The sequence below is a fragment of the Salmo salar genome, chromosome 05 (genome assembly GCF_965601325.2).
Source record: "Salmo salar chromosome 05, fSalSal1, whole genome shotgun sequence".
Lineage (NCBI taxonomy): Eukaryota > Metazoa > Chordata > Actinopteri > Salmoniformes > Salmonidae > Salmo > Salmo salar.
The window spans coordinates 14783870-14802213 of NC_138295.1; the positions used below are offsets into that span (position 1 = coordinate 14783870).

At 44.1% G+C, this 18344-nt stretch overlaps 1 protein-coding gene across 2 annotated transcripts in view; it reads left to right on the forward strand.

The window, feature by feature from the left end:
* Positions 1 to 18344, forward strand: part of LOC106604260 (actin-binding LIM protein 3) — a 235799-nt gene that overhangs the window by 41979 nt on the left and 175476 nt on the right. For both annotated transcript variants that reach the window (XM_082975060.1, XM_082975061.1), the window contains exon 3: positions 551 to 734. In XM_082975060.1, the coding sequence (XP_082831186.1) occupies positions 551 to 734 (184 nt within the window). The remainder of the gene's footprint in view (positions 1 to 550; positions 735 to 18344) is intronic.

Consider the following 18344-nt stretch of genomic DNA (forward strand, 5'->3'; position numbering starts at 1 on the left):
GGAATGGTATCAAATATTTCAAACACATGGTTTGATACCATTCGCTTCGTTACAGCCATTATTATGAGCCATCCTCCCCTCAGCAGCCTCCAATGGCAAGCATGCATGCAAATACACACACACACACACACACACACACACACACACACACACACACACACACACACACCATGTCTATGTCTGCCTGTCTGTAATGAGGGTGGGCTGTTCTGTCTGGAGAAGCAGGGAGGAGGAAACCTAATGAAACCCAACAATATCTCTGTCAGAACCACCACTAAACAACCCTCTGAGCTCCCCATAAAACATTGGCTCATTTTGAACAGTTACTGTAGTTTGGTGAAATCAGTTTTGTTTCTCGTTTTTACCATGGTTTATCATGTAGAATAGGTCGGGTGTTCAGTCTTTAACCTAATCCACCATCTCTCTCTTTCTCCCTCTCTTTCCTCCTCTCCCTCTCTCTCCTCCTCTCCCTCTCTCTCTCCTTCTCTTCCCTCTCTCTCTCTCTCTCCCCCCTCTCTCTTTCTCTTTCTCCCCTCATCTCTCTCTCCAGTGTGTGGGTGTGGCCTGGCTCGATCCGGGTTCTTTCAGAAGAGTGGTGAGTACATCTGTACGTCAGACTACCAACGTCTGTACGGGACGCGCTGTGACCGCTGTGACGGATTCATCACCGGGGAGGTGGTCTCAGCACTGGGGAGGACCTACCACCCTACCTGCTTCGTCTGCAGTGTCTGCAGGTACACACACACACACACACACACACACACACACACACACACACACACACACACACACACACACACACACACACACACACACACACACATTCTCTCCCTAACATGCATACTGTACACACACTCTCTAACACACACACACACACACACACACACACACACACACACACACACACACACACACACACACACACACACACGTCTCCTGATTGATCATTGTGAAACAGTGAGGGTGAGCTCTTTTGTAGTAAGCTCTGTACTGCGTTTCAGTGAACTGGTGTTTTGAAAAGGCAGCATAGATGGTGGGAGACAGAGACACAGAGCGTGCTGTCAGAATAGGACAGGAATAGCAGCGATGCTTTTGTGGCTAGAGTAACACGGCCTCCATTAAATATGTAGAGTAAAAGTTGAAAGCGCAGAGCAAGGCTGACGGTGCAGTCTCTGGAGGGAGAGACACACGCAGCTAAAAACAGTCACACACACACACACACTCCTCCAGTCTACTGCTCCTTTAGTCTACTACTCCTCCCCAAGTCTACTACTCCTCTAGTCTACTACTCCTCCCCTAGTCTACTACTCCTCTAGTCTACTACTCCCCTAGTCTACTACTCCTCTAGTCTACTACTACTCCTCTAGTCTACTACTCCTCTAGTCTACTACTCCCCTAGTCTACTGCTCCTTTAGTCTACTACTACTCCTCTAGTCTACTACTCCTTTAGTCTACTACTCCTCTAGTCTACTACTCCTCTAGTCTACTACTCCTCTAGTCTACTACTACTCCTCTAGTCTACTACTCCTCTAGTCTACTACTCCTCTAGTCTACTACTACTCTAGTCTGCTATTCCTCTAGTCTACTACTCCCCTTGTCTACTACTCCTCTTGTCTACTACTCCCCTAGTCTACTACTCCCCTAGTCTACTACTCCTCTAGTCTACTACTACTCCTCTAGTCTGCTACTACTCTAGTCTGCTATTCCTCTAGTCTACTACTCCCCTAGTCTACTACTCCTCTAGTCTACTACTCCCCTAGTCTACTACTACTCCTCTAGTCTACTACTCCTCTAGTCTACTACTACTCCTCTAGTCTACTACTCCTCTAGTCTACTACTCCTCTAGTCTACGACTCCTCTAGTCTACTACTCCTCTAGTCTATTACTCCTCTAGTCTACTACTCCTCTTGTCTACTACTACTCCTTTAGTCTACTACTCCTCTAGTCTACTACTCCCCTAGTCTGCTACTCCTGTAGTCTATTGCTCCCCTAGTCTACTACTCCTGTAGTCTATTGCTCCTCTACTCTACTACTCCTCTAGTCTACTACTCCTCTACTCTACTACTCCTCTAGTCTACTACTCCTCTAGTCTACTACTCCTCTACTCTACTACTCCTCTAGTCTACTACTACTCCTCTAGTCTACTACTACTCTTCTAGTCTACGTCTACTTCTCCTCTAGTCTACTACTCCTCTAGTCTACTACTCCTCTAGTCTACTACTACTCCCCTAGTCTACTACTCCCCTAGTCTACTACTACTCCTCTAGTCTACTACTACTCCTCTAGTCTACTACTCCTCTAGTCTACTACTCCCCTAGTCTACTACTCCCCTAGTCTACTACACCTCTAGTCTACTACTCCTCTAGTCTGCTACTACTCCTCTAGTCTACATACTACTCCTCAAGTCTACTACACCTCTAGTCTACATACTACTCCTCTAGTCTACTACTACTCCTCTAGTCTGCTACTCCTCTAGTCTACTACTACTCTAGTCTACTACTCCTCTAGTCTACTACTCCTCTAGTCTACTACTCCTCTAGTCTACAACTCTAGTCTACTACTCCTCTAGTCTACTACTCCTCTAGTCTACTACTACAACTCTAGTCTACTACTACTACTCCTCTGGTCTACTACTCCTCTAGTCTACTACTACTCCTCTAGTCTACTACTCCCCTAGTCTACTACTCCTCTAGTCTACTACTCCTCTAGTCTACTACTACTCTAGTCTGCTACTACTCCCCTAGTCTACTACTCCCCTAGTCTACTACTACTCCCCTAGTCTATACTACTCCTCTAGTCTACTACTACTCCTCTAGTCTACTACTACTCCTCTAGTCTACATACTACTCCTCTAGTCTACTACTACTCCCCTAGTCTGCTACTACTCCCCTAGTCTACTACTACTCGTCTAGTCTACTACTACTCCTCTAGTCTACTACTCCTCTAGTCTGCTACTACTCTAGTCTACTACTCCTCTAGTCTACTACTCCTCTAGTCTACTACTACTCCTCTAGTCTACTACTCCCCTAGTCTACTACTCCTCTAGTCTACTACTACTCCTCTAGTCTACTACTACTCCTCTAGTCTGCTACTACTCTAGTCTACTACTCCTCTAGTCTACTACTCCTCTAGTCTACTACTACTCCTCTAGTCTACTACTCCTCTAGTCTACTACTCCTCTAGTCTACTACTACTCTAGTCTACTACTACTCTAGTCTACTACTACTCCTCTAGTCTGCTACTCCTCTAGTCTACTACTCCTCTAGTCTACTACTCCTCTAGTCTACTACTACTCCTCTAGTCTGCTACTCCTCTAGTCTGCTACTACTCTAGTCTACTACTCCTCTAGTCTACTACTCCTCTAGTCTACTACTCCTCTAGTCTACTACTCCTCTAGTCTACTACTCCTCTAGTCTACTACTACTCTAGTCTACTACTCCTCTAGTCTGCTACTACTCCCCTAGTCTACTACTGCTCCTCTAGTCTACTACTGCTCCTCTAGTCTACTACTGCTCCTCTAGTCTACTACTGCTCCTCTAGTCTACTACTCCTCTAGTCTACTACGCCTCTAGTCTATTGCTCCTCTACTCTACTACTCCTCTACTCTACTACTCCTCTAGTCTATTGCTCCTCTACTCTACTACTCCTCTAGTCTACTACTCCTCTAGTCTACTACTCCTCTAGTCTACTACTCCTCTAGTCTACTACTACTCCTCTAGTCTATCTACTACTCCTCTTAGTCTACTACTCCTCTAGTCTACTACTCCCCTAGTCTACTACTCCTGTAGTCTATTGCTCCCCTAGTCTACTACTCCTGTAGTCTATTGCTCCTCTACACTACTACTCCCCTAGTCTACTACTCCTCTAGTCTACTACTACTCCTCTAGTCTGACTACTCACTCTAGTCTACTACTCCCCTAGTCTACTACTCCTCTAGTCTACTACTACTCCTCTAGTCTGCTACTACTCTAGTCTGCTATTCCTCTAGTCTACTACTCCCCTAGTCTACTACTCCTCTAGTCTACTACTCCCCTAGTCTACGACTCCTCTAGTCTACTACTCCTCTAGTCTACTACTCCTCTAGTCTACTACTCCTCTAGTCTACTACTACTCCTCTAGTCTACTACTACTCCTCTAGTCTACTACTCCTCTAGTCTACTACTCCTCTAGTCTACTACTCCTCTAGTCTACTACTCCCCTAGTCTACTACTCCTGTAGTCTATTGCTCCTCTAGTCTACTACTCCTCTAGTCTACTACTCCTCTACTCTACTACTCCTCTAGTCTACTACTCCTCTAGTCTACTACTCCTCTAGTCTACTACTACTCCTCTAGTCTACTACTACTCCTCTAGTCTACTACTACTCCTCTAGTCTACTACTCCTCTAGTCTACTACTCCTCTAGTCTACTACTACTCCTCTAGTCTACTACTCCCCTAGTCTACTACTACTCCCCTAGTCTACTACTCCCCTAGTCTACTACTACTCCTCTAGTCTACTACTCCCCTAGTCTACTACTACTCCTCTAGTCTACTACTCCTCTAGTCTACTACTCCCCTAGTCTACTACTACTCCTCTAGTCTACTACACCTCTAGTCTACTACTCCTCTAGTCTACTACTCCCCTAGTCTACTACACCTCTAGTCTACTACTCCTCTAGTCTGCTACTACTCCTCTAGTCTACATACTACTCCTCAAGTCTACTACACCTCTAGTCTACATACTACTCCTCTAGTCTACTACTACTCCTCTAGTCTGCTACTCCTCTAGTCTACTACTACTCTAGTCTACTACTCCTCTAGTCTACTACGCCTCTAGTCTACTACTCCTCTAGTCTACACTCTAGTCTACTACTCCTCTAGTCTACTACTCCTCTAGTCTACTACTACTCCTCTAGTCTACTACTACTCCTCTAGTCTACTACTACTCCTCTAGTCTACTACTCCCCTAGTCTACTACTACTCTAGTCTACTACTACTCTAGTCTGCTACTACTCCTCTAGTCTACTACTGCTCCTCTAGTCTACTACTCCTCTACTCTACTACTCCTCTAGTCTACTACTCCTCTAGTCTACTACGCCTCTAGTCTACTACTACTCCTCTAGTCTACTACTCCTCTAGTCTACTACTCCTCTAGTCTACTACTCCTGTAGTCTATTGCTCCTCTAGTCTACTACTCCTCTAGTCTACTACTCCTCTACTCTACTACTCCTCTAGTCTACTACTCCTCTACTCTACTACTCCTCTAGTCTACTACTCCTCTAGTCTACTACTACTCTCTAGTCTACTACTCCCCTAGTCTACTACTCCCCTAGTCTACTACTCCTCTAGTCTACTTACTCCTCTAGTCTACTACTCCTCTTGTCTACTACTACTCCTCTAGTCTACTACTACTCCTCTAGTCTACTACTCCTTTAGTCTACTACTCCTCTAGTCTACTACTCCCCTAGTCTACTACTCCTGTAGTCTATTGCTCCCCTAGTCTACTACTCCTCTAGTCTATTGCTCCTCTAGTCTACTACTCCTCTAGTCTACTACTCCTCTAGTCTACTACTCCTCTAGTCTACTACTCCTCTAGTCTACTACTCCTCTAGTCTACTACTCCTCTAGTCTACTACTACTCCTCTAGTCTACTACTCCTCTAGTCTACTACTACTCCTCTAGTCTACTACTCCTCTAGTCTACTACTCCTCTAGTCTACTACTCCTCTAGTCTACTACTCCTCTAGTCTACTACTACTCCTCTAGTCTACTACTACTACTCCTCTAGTCTACTACTCTCCTCTAGTCTAATACTACTCCTCTAGTCTACTACTACTCCTCTAGTCTACTACTACTCCTCTAGTCTACTACTACTCCTCTAGTCTACTACTCCTCTAGTCTACTACTCCTCTAGTTACTACTACTCCTCTAGTCTACTACTACTCCTCTAGTCTACTACTACTCCTCTAGTCTACTACTACTCCTCTAGTCTACTACTCCTCTAGTCTGCTACTACTCCCCTAGTCTGCTACTACTCCTCTAGTCTACTACTCCTCTAGTCTACTACTCCCCTAGTCTACTACTACTCCTCTAGTCTACTACTCCTCTAGTCTACTACTCCTCTAGTCTACTACTCCTCTAGTCTACTACTCCTCTAGTCTACTACTACTCCTCTAGTCTACTACTACTCCTCTAGTCTACTACTCCTCTAGTCTACTACTCCTCTAGTCTACTACTCCTCTAGTCTACTACTCCTCTAGTCTACTACTCCTCTAGTCTACTACTACTCCTCTAGTCTACTACTCCTCTAGTCTCTACTACTCCTCTAGTCTACTACTCCTCTAGTCTACTACTCCTCTAGTCTACTACTACTCCTCTAGTCTACTACTCCCTCTAGTCTACTACTACTCCTCTAGTCTACTACTGCTCCTCTAGTCTACTACTCCTCTAGTCTACTACTCCTCTAGTCTACTACTCCTCTAGTCTACTACTCCTCTAGTCTACTACTCCTCTAGTCTACTACTACTCCCTAGTCTACTACTCCTCTAGTCTACTACTCCTCTAGTCTACTACTCCTCTAGTCTACTACTCCTCTAGTCTGCTACTACTCCTCTAGTCTACTACTACTCCTCTAGTCTACTACTCCTCTAGTCTACTACTACTCCTCTAGTCTACTACTCCTCTAGTCTACTACTCCTCTAGTCTACTACTACTCTAGTCTACTACTACTCTAGTCTACTACTCCTCTAGTCTACTACTCCTCTAGTCTACTACTACTCCTCTAGTCTACTACTCCTCTAGTCTACTACTACTCCTCTAGTCTACTACTACTCCTCTAGTCTACTACTCCTCTAGTCTACTACTCCTCTAGTCTACTACTCCTCTAGTCTACTACTACTCCTCTAGTCTACTACTACTCCTCTAGTCTACTACTACTCCTCTAGTCTACTACTACTCCTCTAGTCTACTACTCCTCTAGTCTACTACTCCCCTAGTCTACTACTCCTCTAGTCTACTACTCCTCTAGTCTGCTACTACTCCTCTAGTCTACATACTACTCCTCAAGTCTACTACACCTCTAGTCTACATACTACTCCTCTAGTCTACTACTACTCCTCTAGTCTACTACTCCTCTAGTCTACTACTCCTCTAGTCTACTACTCCTCTAGTCTACTACTCCTCTAGTCTACTACTCCTCTAGTCTACTACTACTCTAGTCTACTACTCCTCTAGTCTACTACTCCTCTAGTCTACTACTACTCCTCTAGTCTACTACTACTCCTCTAGTCTACTACTACTCCTCTAGTCTACTACTCCTCTAGTCTACTACTACTCTAGTCTGCTACTACTCTAGTCTGCTACTACTCCTCTAGTCTACTACTGCTCCTCTAGTCTACTACTCCTCTAGTCTACTACTCCTCTAGTCTACTACTCCTCTAGTCTACTACTCCTCTAGTCTACTACTCCTCTAGTCTACTACTCCTCTAGTCTACTACTCCTCTAGTCTATTCTCCTCTAGTCTACTACTCCTCTAGTCTACTACTCCTCTAGCTCTACTACTCCTCTAGTCTACTACTCCTCTAGTCTACTACTACTCCTCTAGTCTACTACTACTCCTCTAGTCTACTACTCCTCTAGTCTACTACTCCTCTAGTCTACTACTCCTCTAGTCTACTACTCCTCTAGTCTACTACTCCTCTAGTCTACTACTCCTCTAGTCTACTACTCCTCTAGTCTACTACTCCTCTAGTCTACTACTCCTCTAGTCTACTACTCCTCTAGTCTACTACTCCTCTACTCTACTACTACTCCTCTAGTCTACTACTCCCCTAGTCTACTACTCCTCTAGTCTACTACTCCTCTAGTCTACTACTCCTCTAGTCTACTACTCCTCTAGTCTACTACTACTACTCCTCTAGTCTACTACTACTCCTCTAGTCTACTACTCCTCTAGTCTACTACTCCTCTAGTCTACTACTCCCCTAGTCTACTACTACTCTAGTCTACTACTCCCCTAGTCTACTACTCCTCTAGTCTACTACTCCTCTAGTCTACTACTCCTCTAGTCTACTACTCCTCTAGTCTACTACTACTCTAGTCTACTACTCCTCTAGTCTACTACTCCTCTAGTCTACTACTCCTCTAGTCTACTACTACTCCTCTAGTCTACTACTCCTCTAGTCTACTACTACTCCTAGTCTACTACTCCTCTAGTCTACTACTCCTCTTCTAGTCTACTACTCCTCTAGTCTACTACTCCTCCTCTAGTCTACTACTCTCCTCTAGTCTACTACTACTACTCTAGTCTACTACTCCTCTAGTCTACTACTCCTCTAGTCTACTACTACTCCTCTAGTCTACTACTACTACTCCTCTAGTCTACTACTCTCCTCTAGTCTACTACTACTCCTCTAGTCTACTACTCCTCTAGTCTATCTACTCCTCTAGTCTACTCTACTCCTCTAGTCTACTACTCCTCTAGTCTACTACTCCTCTAGTCTACTACTCCTCTAGTCTACTACTCTCCTCTAGTCTACTACTCCTCTAGTCTACTACTACTCCTCTAGTCTACTACTCCTCTAGTCTGCTACTACTCCTCTAGTCTACTACTACTCCTCTAGTCTACTACTCCTCTAGTCTACTACTCCTCTAGTCTACTACTACTCCTCTAGTCTACTACTCCTCTAGTCTACTACTCCTCTAGTCTACTACTCCTCTAGTCTACTACTCCTCTAGTCTACTACTACTCCTCTAGTCTACTACTACTCCTCTAGTCTACTACTCCTCTAGTCTACTACTCCTCTAGTCTACTACTCCTCTAGTCTACTACTCCTCTAGTCTACTACTCCTCTAGTCTACTACTACTCCTCTAGTCTACTACTCCTCTAGTCTACTACTACTCCCCTAGTCTACTACTCCTCTAGTCTACTACTCCTCTAGTCTACTACTACTCCCTAGTCTACTACTACTCCTCTAGTCTACTACTCCCTCTAGTCTACTACTCCTCTAGTCTACTACTGCTCCTCTAGTCTACTACTACTCTAGTCTACTACTCCTCTAGTCTACTACTCCTCTAGTCTACTACTCCTCTAGTCTACTACTCCTCTAGTCTACTACTACTCTAGTCTACTACTCCTCTAGTCTACTACTCCTCTAGTCTACTACTCCCCTAGTCTACTACTCCTCTAGTCTCTACTACTCCTCTAGTCTACTACTCCTCTAGTCTACTACTCCTCTAGTCTACTACTCCTCTAGTCTACTACTCCTCTAGTCTACTACTCCTCTAGTCTACTACTCCTCTAGTCTACTACTACTCTAGTCTACTACTACTCTAGTCTACTACTCCTCTAGTCTACTACTCCCCTAGTCTACTACTACTCCTCTAGTCTACTACTCCTCTAGTCTACTACTACTCCTCTAGTCTACTACTACTCCTCTAGTCTACTACTCCTCTAGTCTACTACTCCTCTAGTCTACTACTCCTCTAGTCTACTACTCCTCTAGTCTACTACTCCCCTAGTCTACTACTACTCCTCTAGTCTACTACTCCTCTAGTCTACTACTACTCCTCTAGTCTACTACTACTCCTCTAGTCTACTACTACTCCTCTAGTCTCTACTACTCCTCTAGTCTACTACTACTCCTCTAGTCTGCTACTACTCTAGTCTACTACTCCTCTAGTCTACTACTCCTCTAGTCTACTACTACTCCTCTAGTCTACTACTCCTCTAGTCTACTACTCCTCTAGTCTACTACTACTCCTCTAGTCTACTACTCCTCTAGTCTACTACTCCTCTAGTCTACTACTCCCCTAGTCTACTACTCCTCTAGTCTACTACTCCCCTAGTCTACTACTCCTCTAGTCTACTACTCCTCTAGTCTACTACTCCTCTAGTCTATTACTCCTCTAGTCTACTACTCCTCTAGTCTACTACTACTCCTCTAGTCTACTACTACTCCTCTAGTCTACTACTCCTTTAGTCTACTACTCCTCTAGTCTACTACTCCCCTAGTCTACTACTCCTGTAGTCTATTGCTCCCCTAGTCTACTACTCCTGTAGTCTATTGCTCCTCTACTCTACTACTCCTCTAGTCTATTGCTCCTCTACTCTACTACTCCTCTAGTCTACTACTCCTCTACTCTACTACTCCTCTAGTCTACTACTCCTCTACTCTACTACTCCTCTAGTCTACTACTCCTCTAGTCTACTACTCCTCTAGTCTACTACTCCTCTAGTCTACTACTACTCCTCTAGTCTACTACTACTCCTCTAGTCTACTACTACTCCTCTAGTCTACTACTACTACTCCTCTAGTCTACTACTCCTCTAGTCTACTACTCCTCTAGTCTACTACTCCTCTAGTCTACTACTCCTCTAGTCTACTACTACTCCCCTAGTCTACTACTCCCCTAGTCTACTACTACTCCTCTAGTCTACTACTCCTCTAGTCTACTACTACTCCTCTAGTCTACTACTACTCCTCTAGTCTACTACTGCTCCTCTAGTCTACTACTCCTTTAGTCTACTACTCCTCTAGTCTACTACTACTCTAGTCTACTACTCCTCTAGACTACTACTCCTCTAGTCTACTACTCCTCTAGTCTTCTACTACTCTAGTCTACTACTCCTCTAGTCTACTACTACTCTAGTCTGCTATTCCTCTAGTCTACTACTCCTCTAGCTCTACTACTCCTCTAGTCTACTGCTACTCCCGTAGTCTACTACTCCCTCTAGTCTGCTACTCCTCCTCTAGTCTACTACTACTCCTTTAGTCTACTACTCCTCTAGTCTTCTACTACTCTAGTCTACTACTCCTCTAGTCTACTACTACTCTAGTCTGCTATTCCTCTAGTCTACTACTCCTCTAGTCTACTACTCCTCTAGTCTACTGCTACTCCCCTAGTCTACTACTCCTCTAGTCTACTGCTACTCCTCTAGTCTACTACTGCTCCTCTAGTCTACTACTGCTCCTCTAGTCTACTACTCCTCTAGTCTACTACTCCTCTAGTCTACTACTCCTCTAGTCTACTACTCCTCTAGTCTACTACTCCCCTAGTCTACTACTCCCCTAGTCTACTACTACTCCCCTAGTCTACTACTACCTCTAGTCTACTACTCCTCTAGTCTACTACTCCTCTAGTCTACTACTCCCTCTAGTCTACTACTCCCCTAGTCTACTACTACTGCTCTAGTCTACTACTACTCCTCTAGTCTACTACTACTCCTCTAGTCTACTACTACTCCTCTAGTCTGCTACTACTCTAGTCTGCTATTCCTCTAGTCTACTACTACTCCTCTAGTCTACTACTCCTCTAGTCTACTACTCCTCTAGTCTACTACTCCTCTAGTCTACTACTACTCCTCTAGTCTGCTACTGCTCTAGTCTACTACTCCCCTTGTCTACTACTCCTCTAGTCTACTACTCCCCTAGTCTACTACTCCCCTAGTCTACTACTCCTCTAGTCTACTACTACTCCTCTAGTCTGCTACTACTCTAGTCTGCTATTCCTCTAGTCTACTACTCCCCTAGTCTACTACTCCTCTAGTCTACTACTCCTCTAGTCTACTACTCCTCTAGTCTACTACTCCTCTAGTCTACTACTCCTCTAGTCTATTACTCCTCTAGTCTACTACTCCTCTAGTCTACTACTCCTCTAGTCTACTACTCCTCTAGTCTACTACTCCCCTAGTCTACTACTCCTGTAGTCTATTGCTCCCCTAGTCTACTACTCCTGTAGTCTATTGCTCCTCTACTCTACTACTCCTCTAGTCTACTACTCCTCTACTCTACTACTCCTCTAGTCTACTACTCCTCTACTCTACTACTCCTCTAGTCTACTACTCCTCTAGTCTACTACTACTCCTCTAGTCTACTACTACTCCCTCTAGTCTACTACTACTCCTCTAGTCTACTACTACTCCTCTAGTCTACTACTACTACTCCTCTAGTCTACTACTCCTCTAGTCTATTACTCCTCTAGTCTACTACTCCTCTTGTCTACTACTACTCCTCTAGTCTACTACTACTCTTCTAGTCTACTACTCCTTTAGTCTACTACTCCTCTAGTCTACTACTCCCCTAGTCTACTACTCCTGTAGTCTATTGCTCCCCTAGTCTACTACTCCTGTAGTCTATTGCTCCTCTACTCTACTACTCCTGTAGTCTATTGCTCCTCTACTCTACTACTCCTCTAGTCTACTACTCCTCTACTCTACTACTCCTCTAGTCTACTACTCCTCTACTCTACTACTCCTCTAGTCTACTACTCCTCTAGTCTACTACTACTCCTCTAGTCTACTACTACTCCTCTAGTCTACTACTACTCCTCTAGTCTACTACTACTACTCCTCTAGTCTACTACTCCTCTAGTCTACTACTCCTCTAGTCTACTACTCCTCTAGTCTACTACTCCTCTAGTCTACTACTACTCCCCTAGTCTACTACTCCCCTAGTCTACTACTACTCCTCTAGTCTACATACTACTCCTCTAGTCTACTACTACTCCTCTAGTCTACTACTGCTCCTCTAGTCTACTACTCCTTTAGTCTACTACTCCTCTAGTCTACTACTACTCTAGTCTACTACTCCTCTAGTCTACTACTCCTCTAGTCTACTACTCCTCTAGTCTACTACTCCTCTAGTCTACTACTCCTCTAGTCTACTACTCCTCTAGTCTACTACTCCTCTAGTCTACTACTACTCCTCTAGTCTACTACTCCTCTAGTCTACTACTCCTCTAGTCTACTACTCCTCTAGTCTACTACTCCTCTAGTCTACTACTCCTCTAGTCTACTACTCCTCTAGTCTACTACTACTCCTCTAGTCTACTACTCCTCTAGTCTACTACTACCTCTAGTCTACTACTCCTCTAGTCTACTACTCCTCTAGTCTACTACTCCTCTAGTCTACTACTACTCCTCTAGTCTACTACTCCTCTAGTCTGCTACTACTCCTCTAGTCTACTACTCCTCTAGTCTACTACTCCTCTAGTCTACTACTCCTCTAGTCTACTACTCCTCTAGTCTACTACTCCTCTAGTCTACTACTCCTCTAGTCTACTACTCCTCTAGTCTACTACTACTCTAGTCTACTACTCCTCTAGTCTACTACTCCTCTAGTCTACTACTCCTCTAGTCTACTACTACTCCTCTAGTCTACTACTCCTCTAGTCTACTACTACTCCTCTAGTCTACTACTACTCCTCTAGTCTACTACTCCTCTAGTCTACTACTCCTCTAGTCTACTACTCCTCTAGTCTACTACTCCTCTAGTCTACTACTCCCCTAGTCTACTACTCCTCTAGTCTACTACTCCTCTAGTCTACTACTCCTCTAGTCTACTACTCCTCTAGTCTACTACTCCTCTAGTCTACTACTCCTCTAGTCTACTACTCCTCTAGTCTACTACTCCTCTAGTCTACTACTACTCCTCTAGTCTACTACTACTCCTCTAGTCTACTACTACTCCTCTAGTCTACTACTACTCCTCTAGTCTACTACTCCTCTAGTCTACTACTCCTCTAGTCTACTACTCCTCTAGTCTACTACTCCTCTAGCTCTACTACTCCTCTAGTCTACTACTACTCCTCTAGTCTACTACTACTCCTCTAGTCTACTACTCCCCTAGTCTACTACTCCTCTAGTCTACTACTCCTCTAGTCTACTACTCCCCTAGTCTACTACTCCTCTAGTCTACTACTACTCCTCTAGTCTACTACTCCTCTAGTCTACTACTCCTCTAGTCTACTACTCCTCTAGTCTACTACTCCTCTAGTCTACTACTCCTCTAGTCTACTACTCCTCTAGTCTACTACTACTCCTCTAGTCTACTACTACTCCTCTAGTCTACTACTACTCCTCTAGTCTACTACTCCTCTAGTCTACTACTCCTCTAGTCTACTACTACTCCTCTAGTCTACTACTACTCCTCTAGTCTACTACTCCTCTAGTCTACTACTCCTCTAGTCTACTACTCCTCTAGTCTACTACTCCTCTAGTCTACTACTCCTCTAGTCTACTACTCCTCTAGTCTACTACTCCTCTAGTCTACTACTCCTCTAGTCTACTACTCCTCTAGTCTACTACTCCTCTAGTCTACTACTCCTCTAGTCTACTACTCCTCTAGTCTACTACTCCTCTAGTCTACTACTCCTCTAGTCTACTACTACTCCTCTAGTCTACTACTACTCCTCTAGTCTACTACTACTCCTCTAGTCTACTACTACTCCTCTAGCTCTACTACTCCTCTAGTCTACTACTCCTCTAGTCTACTACTCCTCTAGTCTACTACTCCTCTAGTCTACTACTCCTCTAGTCTACTACTACTCCTCTAGTCTACTACTCCTCTAGTCTACTACTCCTCTAGTCTACTACTCCCCTAGTCTACTACTCCTCTAGTCTACTACTACTCCTCTAGTCTACTACTCCTCTAGTCTACTACTCCTCTAGTCTGCTACTACTCCTCTAGTCTACTACTCTCCTCTAGTCTACTACTCCTCTAGTCTACTACTCCTCTAGTCTACTACTACTCCTCTAGTTCTACTACTCCTCTAGTCTACTACTCCTCTAGTCTACTACTCCTCTAGTCTACTACTCCTCTAGTCTACTACTCCTCTAGTCTACTACTCCTCTAGTCTACTACTCCTCTAGTCTACTACTCCTCTAGTCTACTACTACTACTCCTCTAGTCTACTACTCCTCTAGTCTACTACTCCTCTAGTCTACTACTACTCCTCTAGTCTACTACTACTCCCTAGTCTACTACTACCCTCTAGTCTACTACTACTCCTCTAGTCTACTACTGCTCCTCTAGTCTACTACTCCTCTAGTCTACTACTCCTCTAGTCTACTACTCCTCTAGTCTACTACTCCTCTAGTCTACTACTCCTCTAGCTCTACTACTCCTCTAGTCTACTACTCCTCTAGTCTACTACTCCTCTAGTCTACTACTCCTCTAGTCTACTACTCCTCTAGTCTACTACTCCTCTAGTCTACTACTCCTCTAGTCTACTACTACTCCTCTAGTCTACTACTCCTCTAGTCTACTACTCCTCTAGTCTACTACTCCTCTAGTCTACTACTCCTCTAGTCTACTACTCCTCTAGTCTACTACTCCTCTAGTCTATCTACTCCTCTAGTCTACTACTCCTCTAGCTCTACTACTCCTCTAGTCTACTACTACTCCTCTAGTCTACTACTACTCCTCTAGTCTACTACTACTCCTCTAGTCTACTACTCCTCTAGTCTACTACTCCTCTAGTCTACTACTCCTCTAGTCTACTACTCCTCTAGTCTACTACTCCTCTAGTCTACTACTCCTCTAGTCTACTACTCCTCTAGTCTACTACTCCTCTAGTCTACTACTACTCCTCTAGTCTACTACTACTCCTCTAGTCTACTACTACTCCTCTAGTCTACTACTCCTCTAGTCTACTACTACTCCTCTAGTCTACTACTACTCCTCTAGTCTACTACTCCTCTAGTCTACTACTCCTCTAGTCTGCTACTACTCCTCTAGTCTCTACTACTCCTCTAGTCTACTACTCCTCTAGTCTACTACTCCTCTAGTCTACTACTCCTCTAGTCTACTACTCCTCTAGTCTCTACTACTCCTCTAGTCTACTACTACTCCTCTAGTCTACTACTACTCCTCTAGTCTACTACTCCTCTAGTCTACTACTCCTCTAGTCTACTACTCCTCTAGTCTACTACTCCTCTAGTCTACTACTACTCCTCTAGTCTACTACTCCTCTAGTCTACTACTACTCCTCTAGTCTACTACTACTCCTCTAGTCTACTACTCCTCTAGTCTGCTACTACTCCTCTAGTCTACTACTCCTCTAGTCTACTACTCCTCTAGTCTACTACTCCTCTAGTCTACTACTCCTCTAGTCTACTACTCCTCTAGTCTACTACTACTCCTCTAGTCTACTACTCCTCTAGTCTACTACTCCTCTAGTCTACTACTCCTCTAGTCTACTACTACTCCTCTAGTCTACTACTCCTCTAGTCTACTACTCCTCTAGTCTACTACTGCTCCTCTAGTCTACTACTCCTCTAGTCTACTACTCCTCTAGTCTACTACTCCTCTAGTCTACTACTCCTCTAGTCTACTACTCCTCTAGTCTACTACTCCTCTAGTCTACTACTCCTCTAGTCTACTACTCCTCTAGTCTCTACTACTCCTCTAGTCTACTACTCCTCTAGTCTACTACTCCTCTAGTCTACTACTCCTCTAGTCTATCTACTCCTCTAGTCTACTACTCCCTCTAGTCTACTACTCCTCTAGTCTACTACTCCTCTAGTCTACTACTCCTCTAGTCTACTACTCCTCTAGTCTACTACTCCTCTAGTCTCTACTACTCCTCTAGTCTACTACTCCTCTAGTCTACTACTACTCCTCTAGTCTACTACTACTCCTCTAGTCTACTACTCCTCTAGTCTACTACTCCTCTAGTCTACTACTCCTCTAGTCTACTACTACTCCTCTAGTCTACTACTCCTCTAGTCTACTACTCCTCTAGTCTACTACTCCTCTAGTCTACTACTCCTCTAGTCTACTACTCCTCTAGTCTACTACTCCTCTAGTCTACTACTACTCCTCTAGCTACTACTACTCCTCTAGTCTACTACTCCTCTAGTCTACTACTACTCCTCTAGTCTACTACTACTCCTCTAGTCTACTACTACTCCTCTAGTCTACTACTCCTCTAGTCTACTACTCCTCTAGTCTACTACTACTCCTCTAGTCTACTACTCCTCTAGTCTCTACTACTCCTCTAGTCTCTACTACTCCTCTAGTCTACTACTCCTCTAGTCTACTACTACTCCTCTAGTCTACTACTCCTCTAGTCTACTACTCCTCTAGTCTACTACTCCTCTAGTCTACTACTCCTCTAGTCTACTACTCCTCTAGTCTACTACTCCTCTAGTCTACTACTCCTCTAGTCTACTACTCCTCTAGTCTACTACTCCTCTAGTCTACTACTACTCTCTAGTCTACTACTCCTCTAGTCTACTACTACTCCTCCTCTAGTCTACTACTCTCCTCTAGTCTACTACTCTCCTCTAGTCTACTACTCCTCTAGTCTACTACTACTCCTCTAGTCTACTACTACTCCTCTAGTCTACTACTCCTCTAGTCTACTACTACTCCTCTAGTCTACTACTCCTCTAGTCTACTACTACTCCTCTAGTCTACTACTCCTCTAGTCCTACTACTCCTCTAGTCTACTACTCCTCTAGTCTACTACTACTCCTCTAGTCTACTACTACTCCTCTAGTCTACTACTCCTCTAGTCTACTACTCCTCTAGTCTACTACTCCTCTAGTCTACTACTACTCCTCTAGTCTACTACTCCTCTAGTCTACTACTACTCCTCTAGTCTACTACTACTCCTCTAGTCTACTACTACTCCTCTAGTCTACTACTCCCCTAGTCTACTACTCCTCTAGTCTACTACTCCTCTAGTCTACTACTCCTCTAGTCTACTACTCCTCTAGTCTACTACTCCTCTAGTCTACTACTACTCCTCTAGTCTACTACTACTCCTCTAGTCTACTACTACTCCTCTAGTCTACTACTACTCCTCTAGTCTACTACTACTCCTCTAGTCTACTACTACTCCTCTAGTCTACTACTACTCCTCTAGTCTACTACTACTCCTCTAGTCTACTACTCCTCTAGTCTACTACTCCTCTAGTCTACTACTACTCCTCTAGTCTACTACTCCTCTAGTCTGCTACTACTCCTCTAGTCTGCTACTACTCCTCTAGTCTGCTACTACTCCTCTAGTCTGCTACTACTCCTCTAGTCTACTACTCCTCTAGTCTACTACTCCTCTAGTCTACTACTCCTCTAGTCTACTACTACTCCTCTAGTCTACTACTCCCCTAGTCTACTACTCCTCTAGTCTACTACTCCTCTTCTAGTCTACTACTCCTCTAGTCTACTACTACTACTCTAGTCTACTACTCCTCTAGTCTACTACTACTCCTCTAGTCTACTACTACTACTCCTCTAGTCTACTACTCCTCCTCTAGTCTAATACTACTCCTCTAGTCTAATACTACTCCTCTAGTCTACTACTACTCCTCTAGTCTACTACTACTCCTCTAGTCTACTACTACTCCTCTAGTCTACTACTCCTCTAGTCTACTACTCCTCTAGTCTACTACTACTCCTCTAGTCTACTACTACTCCTCTAGTCTCTACTACTCCTCTAGTCTGCTACTACTCCTCTAGTCTGCTACTACTCCTCTAGTCTGCTACTACTCCTCTAGTCTACTACTCCTCTAGTCTACTACTCCTCTAGTCTACTACTCCTCTAGTCTACTACTCCTCTAGTCTACTACTCCTCTAGTC